This window comes from Enoplosus armatus, chromosome 17 (genome assembly GCF_043641665.1).
Source record: "Enoplosus armatus isolate fEnoArm2 chromosome 17, fEnoArm2.hap1, whole genome shotgun sequence".
NCBI classification, from domain to species: domain Eukaryota; kingdom Metazoa; phylum Chordata; class Actinopteri; order Centrarchiformes; family Enoplosidae; genus Enoplosus; species Enoplosus armatus.
This window is the reverse complement of record NC_092196.1, coordinates 3,804,309-3,816,962: the sequence shown is the minus strand read 5'-3', so window position 1 is coordinate 3,816,962 and position 12,654 is coordinate 3,804,309. Positions and strand designations below refer to the sequence as shown.

The following is a 12,654-nucleotide window of genomic DNA, read 5'->3' as shown; positions in this document are numbered from 1 at the left end:
GTGAGCTCTTTACCGTAACGGACGCTACAGTGCGACCTCGAAAACACGCAGTGTACCGTAAATAATTAAAAACCACAACCTCCAAAGCTTCCGACGCCAGTTGCTGAGGATTCAAATGTTGGCAGCTGGATTGTGTTCCCCCGTGTTCTTGGAAAAAAAAAAAAAAAACAGAGGGTCGTTTAACAATACAAGCACTTTCCCAAATTGCACCACTGTTTCAGAATCGAAACAAAGACGGTGCCCGGTAATGTCATGTCTTTAGTCAATTGGTATGATGTGCAATTTGCAATTAAAAAGTTTTATTAACAGTTGTTTCTATGTTGTTGTTACATTTTTTTTATTTGATATTTTCAAAACAGCGTGTTTGTATTTTTCCTGTTTGACACAAAACGAGCGAGGAGATGTGATTGCTGTCAACCTGGATTAGGAAATACAGCCACAACTTGGGAAATGGGTTAAATATCTTATTTATGGTGCAGCGGATGGATTATTTTTTTTCCATCCAGATGGTTAAAAAAAGTCTTTGAGAATTATGGAAATACCTTCAGAACAACACACAACAGCAATAAAAGCCAAATTATGTACAATAAATGAAATAAACTACAATGGGAAAAACACAAGAGTAGGGAATAATAGGTCGCTTACCTTTGAGTAGAATTTGAATAGAACAGAGCCATGTTAATGTTTGTGCTTTTTTTCTGTGACGAGTCCAAATGTCTGCTGTGAAAAAGGCCTAATATGAGACAATGATGACGGAGCAGGTGGAAAATTTTGAAAAACATCACTGTATTTCTCTAATGTGCCTATAGAAAAACTAGTATTAAATGACCGAATATAATGGTTTTCATTTTAGTTTGCACACATCAATCCTCACATTCAGACTTACTCTAAGCCTAACCATAACCACTACTTACCCCTGACATTAACCTTAACCTAAACTTACCCAAAACCAAGTCTTACTTTAAGACCTAAAACTTTATGATTTACGTTATGGGGGCTTGTGTTTTGTCCCCATAAAGAAGGCGAGTCCCCATAATATGACTGCGTAAACAGATATATGTCCCCACAACAGGAGTAATGCATGCTCTAACACACACACACACACACACGTACGCAGAGTCACTTTAAGAGGTCTTTATTTCCTGTTATCTTAGAGACAATTTGTGTCCTCTGGCAGAGGACGTAAGGATACCTGAAAACTTAAAGAGAATGCGCTACGAGAAATAACCTGGAAAAGAAACTGGTTGAACTGGAAAATGACAAGGCTTCTCATGAAGCACCTCCTACGGTTCAGCAGAGGGAGACATAACTGCATTTTTATTTCAGCTGAAAGAAATTAGGAACTGGATTTCTGTTGCCTAATTTCTGTATCTGTGTTTTTTGGTTACATAATGAATTCTATGAATTACTGCGTGTAATGTGATGCTGATGAAACAATGCTGCAGCTGTGTAATGTGTAATAACTAGAATTCGTGTTTTAATCGGTCTCTTTTATCGCCACCACAGACTGCTGAACACTTTTGTGTACGGCCCATGAGGGGAAAACAGAGAACAGAGGCCGGAGCAGAGCATGCAAACTGGTGTTGCCTTAGGAATGAGACTGTGGGAGCACAGTTTGCTCAGAAAGGGTGAGGCTGAGATTTGACCGCCTCCCATTTGCCCTCCAGATGTACAGAGGTCAGGCCAAACAAACAAACCACTTTAAAGATATGCGACTTGTCCGTCACAGCAACACTGCCACAAAGGACAATCAAATCGGCCTGAATTGAAAAAGAGACGTTGCATTCAACAATTTGTGCCACTCAGGAAGAAGACGTGTTGCCTTGATTCTTTGTCAGTGTGTTCAAAACCGTCTGCAGTTTCTCTGAACGTGTAACAGCAGCGAGTAGTCAGAGCGCATAATGCAGAAATGGCTCGCTGCAGACACATTTTCCCAGACAGGCTGAGAGCAAACATGTAGGGAAAAAAAAAAAAAAGATTCTCTGATCCCCTTCTCCTAACTCTTTTGTCCTGCGCCGACGGAGAACTCATGCTGTGCATACAGAGGCTGATCGAAATCATAACAGTTGGACGCTGGCTGGCAGTGTGCTCTTCAAATCTATGCTCTGATGAGGATGATGATGATGATGATTTTCCTGGCCTTCTTAAACCAGATTAGTAGAGGAAAAATGTAAATCCAGTCTGAGCTTTTCATAGCTAAAAACAGCTCACATAAAGGGAAGGTCTGTAATGACCATCTTCAACGTGTGCGTGCAGCCCGTTTGGAAACAGACACCACTCTAATGTGCAGGGACTTTTCCAAAAAGTATGATTGTACATTTCAATTTTGAGGTGGAACATCTACCAAAATCTACACACACACACACACACACAAAAAAAAAACCAATTCAGATTTACCACAAAGTAGAGACCTTCATTTTATTTCTGTGTATTAGATAATCAATTGTGAAAGTAAGTCTGCTTCTCTGGGGCATCCAATATTTCACACTTAAATCTAGCAGTGTCTTTTGTCCCTCAAGGGCAGCCAAACATTGGAAGTTGACTGCTGCTGTACAGTCTATGAGTAACATTACAAGAGGCTCAAAGGTTTGTAGGAGAAACGAGTCCTTACGGATTACTCTTCTTCAGGAACAATCACACCCTCTCTTCTTGCCCTCGATGAGAGCATCAGCTAAATAACAGCAAAATGTACAACGTTGAGAACAAGACACAGACAGGTAGTGTACAGGAACAGGAACCTGCTATTTAAAAAACAAAAAACAACAAAAAAAAACAACAGCAACAACAACACAATATTGAAACAATATCAAGTGCAGATCCTGGACCAAGCAAAGCCACTTCATATGCACTCAATATTAAAAATGAATGAGGCTTAATGAGAAAATCTTCCATTCCCTACAAGAGCCTCGGTTCTTCAGATGCATTGTTTTGGCAGGATGCTAATGTTGCTGTTGCGCTTGTGTGGCACCAGATGTTTTAGGTGGTAAGGACACAATGGAAGCCTTTTACCATGTATTTAAAGGGGCACTCCAGCAGCTTTACACGCCTAGATCAGTTCATCCATCGTGGGGAGGACTATTCAGTTGTGTAATGTCTTCTGTGACTCTTGAGGAGCTTTCCAAAGTATACGTGTTTTTGGAGCTTGACCTCTGCTGCTTTACTTTTGACCATTCTCTTTTTGTTTTCTCTCTCTCTCTCAAGTCCCACCAAAATGAATGGGAGTGCAACACTAAACCAGCGGAGTGCCCCTTTAAGACAAACAGTTGAAACCATGGCATACTGTGAATGAAAACAAGGCTCAGGTGTATGAGGATGTAATATGACAATCACAAAGAAAATGTTGTAACAGTGTAAAATACAGTCACGCAGCAGGGACAGTCACACGGACTCAGTCTTTACAATCAATGAAATGAAACTAATTTATTGCATACACAATGTCTGAAATTTACTTTAGGGTTGCCCGCCAATGGCTGCTAAACTGAGAAGCCTTCACCTTTGAACAATGAACACACATTTTCCACACAGCTGCCCTTACCCTTTTTCAGTGCTATGTCATGTATAAAATCTAAGATTTGCTCATTGACTGATATATTGGATCAAGGTTTGAAATTCACTATGAAATGCAACAGAATGCAATAAAACTGAGAACCTCCAATGTTACTCACAGTCAACTTGCTGGGTGAACTTGACTCATTTGTGTTTCACAGACAGACCAGACCAGACATTTGGCACTTGCTAGGTGCTAATTTCGGACCTTGTGTGCATATACGTGCACATACACACACAGACAGACATACATACATACATACCTGCATGCACGCAGGCACACAAGGTGTACAACGTGTGTGTGTGTGTGTTTGGGAGCATTACTTCCTTTTTCTCATCTCGTCTACGGGCCGACATAAAAATCTAATCTGGGCCACATTTTTTAAAAACTGGACAAACAAATAGACATTTCTCTACATTAGCAGCGATTGTACAGCCATAGAGCAGACAGACAGACAGACAGACAGACAGACAGGGCTGCGGCCATTTAAAACCTCTGACATAAGGACCCCAGCAACTCTCCCTCTCTCTCTCATGAGTTATACACGGGCAACGTTTGGAAACAATGTAGAAAGGCCATTCTGCTTTGAGTTAAGATCATATTTTTATGTAATGTGCATAATATGTGAGGTTGTGTTGCAGTAAGTACTGACATGATAGAACATGTTCATATGTGTCTGTACTGATGTCATTAGTACGATTTCCAGTACAGTTACTGCACACAGCAAATCAGACAATATCAGCAACTACTAAACACATCACCCATCTACATTGTGTCAAAGGTGTCCTGCGTATAATTAGCTTTACTCTACCCTATTAGCCTATTAACACAGCTAGATTCACAGTCCAATTAAAATTTTACATATTATTGAGTCTCTATTTTACAAACTGGAATTGACTCTGGATTCAGTCTATACTCAAAAGGGGGAGGGGGGGGGGGGGGGCAGGATCTTTGAACTAAGCCTACTGACAGCATAGAATAGACACACATATTAAGAGAAATTTATATATTAGCTTAGTATATATAATATACAAACAGTATACATAGTCTCTGTGACAGTGGTGGACAGGATGAGGGGACAGAAAGATAGGCAGGGTTGAACCTTTAGTCTCTGTAGGGTTCCCAGTGTGTGTTTGTGACACCCCTTTCACACCAAAACCACGACCTGTGTTTGCTGTCTGCTGCCTGGTTTGAAAGGGGGGGTCTGACGGTGCTCAGCTTTGGTATGACAGGTTACTATAGTGCCTATGGGAGAGTGCAGTATATGTGGGACAGTAGAGTAACTGAATAATTAAAAGAAACCCCACAGTTTCACCAGATTACACCGTCCGTCAGTGTAAAAACCAACATTGCACTTTTAATGACGTTGTAACACAACAACCCTGTTTAGCAGAACCACAGCTGCGAACCCGGATCTTGAGTGAACGGTGCCGAAATGCGTATGGAGTCGGGACTAATATTCTAGTGTGGGAACGGCCAAACGCAGGTCGAACCTGAGTCCTGTGTCATACACAGGGTGCGGAGAGCTGTACGGGATCGAGAATGTGAGTGTGCGTGTACATCTTGGTGTGTACAGGGGAAGACTGATGAGGAATGGAAGGTGTACTCCTGGAAAAAAAAAAAAAGAAAGAAAGAAGAGAACATCAGACATGGATCGACATACAGAAAAAGCCATGTTATTAGCTCCTGTCACCACAACTCCCACCCACCGTGTTGTGTCACATTGTTCTGCTGTACTGTATGCCGGTCTTGGAGGCGATGTTGGACCAGGGCAGCAGAGAGCGCAGCAGGGACTGGGCTTGTCTGTATAGCCTCTGGGGGATGGAGCAGGGGCTCAGGCTGGCCAGGGTTGAACCAATGTGCTGGATATAGTCAGTGGGACAGGACGTTAAGGGAAATGTGAACTAGAGAAGAATTAGGGCTTATTCTGTGTGATTGCCTGAAAATACAAACATCTCCTCTAATCAAGAGGCTGCACATTCTTCTCATTGGAGCGAGAAAAGTTCTGACATAAGAGTGAAATACAAACACAATCTGTCCACTAAACAATAGTGAGTAAGTTCTTCCACAAAAGGATATAATATTGTCCAGGGTGGATGGCCCCCATTGATGTAGAGCACATATGTGAATCCGTCTTTGAGCACGCCTCGTATGGAGTAGTAGTAGGGCAGGTAGTGGTGCTGCCTGAAGTCCCTGTTCTCGTAGAAGTGGATGGCAGTGTTGTTGGTGGTGAGGACGTGTAGGTAGATCGCCTTACAGTGGTCCTGGGCTGTTGTCGAGATGTGCTCCTTCAAACTGTCCAGCAGTAGGGAGCCTGAGTGGCGAGAGAGAGCTCAGTCAGTGTGAGGGAGAGAGCCTGAAGCCTGCTGCTCTGTACCAAACTACATCAAATGTGATGACTCAACTGCTTGACTTCAATCTGAGTTTCCTTTCATCTCACATTAACAGTGCTGTGTGCGTTTTTCCACACAAAACAGTATTTTCTGATGAAAATGAATTAAACATACGTTTTAGAGGTCATTTACATTTAAGTGGACCGCAGGTCATACATAATGAGATTTTCCCTTTCATGCTTTTTTGACACTGGACTGCTGCAGGTCCTCTTCAGAGTGAAGAGTGGATGACGACATGAAAACATCAATTTGCATCAACTCACCTTCAATCGTTTGTCTAGTTTTTTGGTTTTTTTTAGCCCATATTTGTTTACATTTTGGCAAACTGGCTCCATTAAAACTATGCAGAATTAGCTATTAGTAGTTCCCGTTTGCAATGGACACACGGATGTACCGACAACTATCACTGGATTACTTTGATACTGAAGAAAACTTAAAAAAGGTGATGATTCTCAGGCAAGTTCTGTTATAAGGAGCACCTTTTTTCTACGACTTTTGAGCAGATTAATGGACGTTTGTTCGCCAAGGAGGTCAGAGATAAAGTTATCCTCAGGACATGTAAGTCACACTGAATTTTAAAATATGTGTTATATGACTGCGTGTTCAGACTTCAGTGAGTTGTAACTCGGAGAATTCGTATGATTTTTGAGGCAAATTGCAGCAATGGGGGCTAAGGGTTTAAAGTCTCTTAATTGCCTCCACGATCTGCGTATCAGCTGCTGCAGGTGCAACTGTCAAACTACAAAAAACAACTTCCCGTGCTTCCTACAGTTTGAAAGCCTCTGGGTTAGGGTAAAGGATGAGGCTCAGCACGGAGTGGTTATGGTTGAGATTAGGGCAAGTGTCATGGGGGTGGATGTAAGTCAATACAATGTCCTCCAAAGTGACAAAGCCACGTTTGTGTGTGTGTGTGTGTGTGTGTGTGTGTGTGTGTGTGTGTGTGTGTGTGTGTGTGTGTGAGTGTGAGAGCTAGTGGGAAAGGGGGGCAGTACCTATGCCATGTTTCCTGAACTCTTTGACCACTCCCAGGCTGAGGATGTAGGCTACCTGTGTGTCCACAGGGAAACTGGAGGCTAGGATGTCTCCATCCTAACACACACACACACACACACAGAAACACACACAAACACACAGATACAGACAGAGAGAAAATGACAGATTAAGACCTACCATTCTCTATGAACACAAAATAGATGAACGGATTTTGGAATAAAAACTACATTTGTTTCGGTATTGAATTCACAAACATCACTACATCTTTCAGTTTGGTAATTTGGAGTCACTCCCTCTGGGTTCTGCTCATTAAAAAAGTCTTCATTTTTGCCTAGGCAAATTACCCACTGGCAAGGCAGATTCCAAAATGCAAATACTCTTCCGAAGGGAAATTAAGTTCCTCACTTAAGAAAGTGAGAGAAGCAGATTTCTGATACCAGTCCAGTGGAATGCATTCATTTCCAGTATTTCATTACTGCCAGGTATCCTGTTGTTTTTGCAGTGAAGTTCTACCACCACGGCATACAGCCTGTTGCATAGTATGATAGTCATAAGCTTCAGACTGTGTTCCACTTAAGACACTTCCAAATGGCAGCCGAGTGAGTGGATAAACTGAACTACACAACACACTCAGTGACATCATACTCTACAGAGTACAACTTCAAAGAATACACTTTACAAAAGCCTTGTGTTGTGTGCGAGCGATTGTATACCAGGGCCGAACATCGTACCTCTTTGTGTACTTTGGTCCGGCCTTTGATCTCGGCCACAATCATTCCCACGATGCCTCCTCTGAAGGTGGCGGCGAGGGAGAAGAACTTCTTGTTGGAGGTGATGTCCTGATACCATGAGTCTGGGTACCTGCAAGGTTTGCATTCAAGCATGGGCATGTATAGGAATATGTTACCCAGTGGTAAAAAAGGTAGCTAAATAATGGGATTAGGGACACACAGAATATACATAATACATACATAATATTTGACAGTCTGGCTCCAAATCATGCAGCACGTTTTGGTTATCGAGAAGCCAGAGATCTTATATATATATATATATATATATAAATTAGTAAGTGTTTTTGTCACTGATTTATTCATTTTGTTGTAGAAAATGAAAATGATGTCTAAAAACTTTGTTTGATTGTGAAAGTTCAGACATGTTTGTAGTTTTGTTTGAAAATGTATACACAGCACTCTGGATCTGGCTAATATGAATTTCTGGTGTCTTGTAAGCCCGTGCAGGCTGTGTGCATGACATAATAACAAAAACTGAATTCATTAATTCCTCTACTCAAATGCCCCGTGAACTACCAAAATGTCACAAACTTACATTTCAAGCGAGCACTCTTCTCAAAACTGACTGTAAATAGTACAATCATTATGTATGCTATAGGCAACTAATGGGAGTAAGTGGATGCAGATTTGATAAAAAGCTTCAAACTCTTTACACACTGAATTATGATTCTTACTCGATTGGGAACCAATCACCGCAGAGCAGCTTGACATTCTCTATGTCATCGTGGCAGAGGAAGCGGAGCTGGACTTCACTGAGAGCTGTGGGAGGCACCACGTCACTCATTCACACCTGCAGGGACCAACAGAGAGCACAAACAGGTCCGATGGGTCAAGGTGTCGGTAACTCCGACCTGAACAGACAGTTAAGCGATCGCGCCGAATGAAACCCCAGTTTTTACAGCCAGTGACAGAGAAACAGTAAGTCCTAGCTCCAGCGAAAGTATGTACAAGTTTGAGAAAAACACCTTTACGACAGTGAGGGCTTTGTAGCAGCGCCAGGAATGCAATTTAAATTTTACAAACAACGTTGGAGTTAAAGCGGTCTAAAGAATCAGGACTTAATCTTGCACCTGATAACAAACTCCAGGAACAAAGCTTGAAACAGATCAAAATGGGGTTCACTCTACATGACATAGAACATGCACTGAGTGGGATGAAGGAGGCTACATGTCAGTGTGTGAGTGTGTGTGTGTGTGTGTGTGTGTGTGTATCCAATTGACTGATCACTTTACTGGTGTTAACATTGTCAGAAATGTAAAACTTTGAAGAACGTATTACAACATGAAGTTGAATTGAATCCAATCTAAAAAGCGAAATGAACGGTCAAACCTGCCAGAACCAGTGATATTTCTTATTGAACAACTGTAACGAAAGTTGAGAAATTATTAAAAGCCCGAATGATAAATGAACAAAAACAAACCGGGAAATTGAATGCTAAAAGGATAAGTCTATTGACAGCAACCACTTTAATAATCGGTTAATTGTTTATGTCACTTTTTAGGCAAACACACCAAAAATTCACTGGTTCACTTCTATGACGGTAAACTGGATAAGTTTGAGTTTCGGGCTGCTGGTGAGACAAGATTTAATCTGCACTGAACACCTAGAGCTGATATAATATTACGGCTGAAGGTAACGATTATTTCCATTCGCAATTACTCTTCCACCCATTTTTTTCTCTCGATAGTTTGATCGATACAACATCAAACAAATGTAGCTGAAAACTCACTAACGTTATAATGAAAGAACTTGGAAGCCGTGGTGGAGTTCATGGTGTTTAACGGTTCAGTTATGACAAGTGCTTTCAGAACAGACACACACACACACAGGAGTAACTGATGCCATCCATCATATTTAGTTACTATTGACTTATTTGCTACATCAACAACACCGCTTCTCTACCTGCAGGTCTAACGACATTCCAGCGCACTACTAAAGTGAGAAAATAACACTCACACAGTCACAATACAACGGACGAAAACGCAGTGACCTGGTAAAGTTAGCTAACAAGTGTAACAGCTGCCTGCTAATTAGCATACAGGCTAACCTTAGCTGCCGCTAGCTAACGTTCTGTTGCTAAACCAACGTACCTCGTTTCAACACTCGAACCGGAAGAAAGTCGAGGAGAATTATATTCCTTGGGTATCTGCCGATACTGTCACTACTCCGGACACAGCATGATAAAACACCAGTGTTTTCCCGACTCGCAAGGCCGTTTCATTACTGTGCCAATGCTACACAGGCTGCCAAGCTAGCCAGCGCTCTCCCTGCTTAGATAACAACTGGATGTTTTCTTCCTGTTTGTGGCGGCTACACGAATGACGTCACTCTAAAGCGTTTTCTTCTAGTGATTAGACGGCTGGTATCAAACATGGCAGCGCTTTATCGCCACCTACTGGGCTGAAGTGTGAGCTAGAAAATAAAGCATCTACTCACTTGTCCTATTTCCCTGAAAAAAAACACCCTGTAGCCTACAATAGAACCATTTCTGAGGTCAACCGTCTCAATAATGCGGCATCCATCACATCTGCTGTTTACCTCCCAGGGTAAAGTCATTATAAAATTTGACAATAAAATCTTGAGGATCTCCTCCACAAAAAGTTCCTTACCTCGTTAAAAAAGTTTAAAATTACATCTAGTTCTTCTCCATTAGAATCTATGGATATAAATATTTGTTTGTATATCCATATGTCTTCTGCTGAAAGCTCTGGAAAAAGCTGGTATATGGACGTTGAGCTAAGATTTAGTTTTTGCCTGCATCACATACAGCAAATATATATATTCACTTGTACTTGTACTTTATATACAGTACCAGTCAAACGTTTGGACACACCTTCTCATTCAATGGTTTTTCTTTATTTGTATTATTGAATTGAGTTGAATAGGGCAATTCACTGTATAGAACTGTGTACCAACCCTACCTCTGCACAACACAACTGATGGGCTCAAACACATTAAGAAGGCAAAAAATATTCCACAAATTAACTCTTGACAAGGCACACCTTGAAAACCAGGTGACTGCCTCATAAAGCTGATTGAGAGAATGCCAAGAGTGTGCAAAGCTGTCATCAAAGCAAAAGGTGGCTACTTTGAAGAATCTAAAGTATAAAACATATTCTGGTGTTCCTTCATAGTTCTGATGTCTTCAATATGAATCTACAGTGTAAAAAATACTAAAAAATAAAGAAAAACCATTGAATGAGAAGGTGTGTCCAAACTTTTGACTTATTTATTGGAAGATATCGCATTTTGGCATGAAAACCATGCAAACGTGGCTCAATACTGCAAAAAGGCTTCCATCACACATGACCATTAAATCAACTCTCTTTATCACATATTCATGCCATCTGTTGCCTTCTCATTGCTGCTGCAAATACTGCAGCTAAAAATAGCCTTTATTGATCATCTGCACGCTTGAGTTGAAGAGGTGAGCGTGGAAACATGAACGATACACAAGTTTTGAACGTCAGTTGATTTATACTATTATATTTTTGGAAATCTGATGCATTTCTAATTTTTTTTTTAATGCATTACAGATATTTTTCAAACTTACTTACTGCAAGAGCATAAAAATTTGTTTTTAGATTCCTTTCAGACAACACATTGCACATTTCATTTTAAATTGTTTCAATGTACTTCCATAATAGTTGTCAAAAAAGGTATGACACATGTCTTAATCTTAAGACTCTACACTTACTTACTGTTATCATATGAAGCATTATCCGTCAACACACCTATTTGGTAACTGAATAAATATATTTGCATTGTAAAGTTGCACTTGCAGTTGTGTCTGACTCATGGCTGCTGCAACTCTATCCCCAGATTTGGCAACTTTTCAGATCTCAGTGGTAGTTTTCATCTCTTCAGCAACATAATCTCACCATAAGAACAAAGTTAGCGCATCGATTCTCTCTACAGCTGATGCAGATGGGCACAGTGCAGCTCCTTGAAGATGGCGGATGAGACACTGTAGATTCCGAGGAAATACTCACCGGGCCCCCCTCTGGCAAGGGAAGAAGTGCAGGGAGTGAAAGGGTAACATACATAGAAATGAATTACACAGTAAGTACTCTTTTAAATACCCAGTACATATTAAATAATTACACAAGACAGACAGCGGACAAGATGGAATGCAATTAAAAAAAAAACTTTAAAAGTGAGTTTCAAAAGACGAGACAGAGTTCGCACCCTGATCTCCACCGGCAGGTCATCCCAAACTCTGCTAAGGCTCTATCACCAATAGCTCGCCACGTTCCAATAAACCTCAACAAAGTGTGTCTTTGTTTGTGAGTGAAAGTGTATATTTGGCTCCTTGCTTGATGATATAATATGACAGGACACCATAATAAGTATAAGTTCACCTATTTGTGGGGATTTCTGCAGTAAAGGAAATGATCTAGGCTACTGGTCTGCTGGAAACTGAAGCAAATCAGTGGCAAAATGAAACGCAGAAACGGCCACGTTGTAATCAAACCATCGGCAGAAAGGACCTCCATGGCTGCCGTGATACCTGAAAGCCCTTGTACCCCCATACACACACACACACACACACACACACACACACACACCTCCTTTCTTTAACCCCCCCCCCCTCAGCCTGACCCAGTCACATGCACTTGCAGGTAAATATAAACCTCACGGGAGACACTATTCACACAGGCAAGGCTCTGTGCTCTGCTTTACGACAGACCTCCTCCTTCCTTCCACACAGACTCACAGAAGCAGGTAGATATGCACCACTGACTCTTCTTTAAGGCAGAAAGGGCAGAACAAAACTTACGCTCATGGCAAGTACGTTCATAGATGAGTTATTCAGTACAGCAAGACTCGTTGCGTAGAATTACAATTCTTACAGGCTATGTAACCCCATGCACAGTAACTGTAATGCAGCGTGACTGGGTCTGCTGTTTCTTTTAAAGGCCAATATGGT

At 41.3% G+C, this 12,654-nt stretch overlaps 1 protein-coding gene across 1 annotated transcript; it reads right to left on the bottom strand.

The window, feature by feature from the left end:
• Positions 1 to 2,403: 2,403 nt before the first annotated feature.
• Positions 2,404 to 9,989, bottom strand: naa60 (N-alpha-acetyltransferase 60, NatF catalytic subunit). The gene is made up of 7 exons (XM_070922692.1): positions 9,815 to 9,989; positions 8,399 to 8,514; positions 7,665 to 7,794; positions 6,933 to 7,029; positions 5,627 to 5,861; positions 5,257 to 5,422; positions 2,404 to 5,155 (listed from the first exon to the last, which is right to left on the bottom strand). The coding sequence occupies exons 2-6, from the start codon at positions 8,506 to 8,508 to the stop codon at positions 5,266 to 5,268; spliced, it is 729 nt and encodes a 242-aa protein (XP_070778793.1). The 5' UTR covers positions 8,509 to 8,514; positions 9,815 to 9,989; the 3' UTR covers positions 2,404 to 5,155; positions 5,257 to 5,265.
• Positions 9,990 to 12,654: the final 2,665 nt, after the last annotated feature.

Coding starts and splice junctions, on each gene's coding strand:
- naa60 (XM_070922692.1), bottom strand. CDS start 8,508: ATGAGTGACGTGGTGCCTCCCACAGCTCTCAGTGAAGTCCAGCTCCGC. Junction 7,795..8,398: donor GGTGATTGGTTCCCAATCGA/GTAAGAATCATA, acceptor CAAACCTTGCAG/GTACCCAGACTCATGGTATC. Junction 7,030..7,664: donor GGACCAAAGTACACAAAGAG/GTACGATGTTCG, acceptor TGTGTGTGTTAG/GATGGAGACATCCTAGCCTC.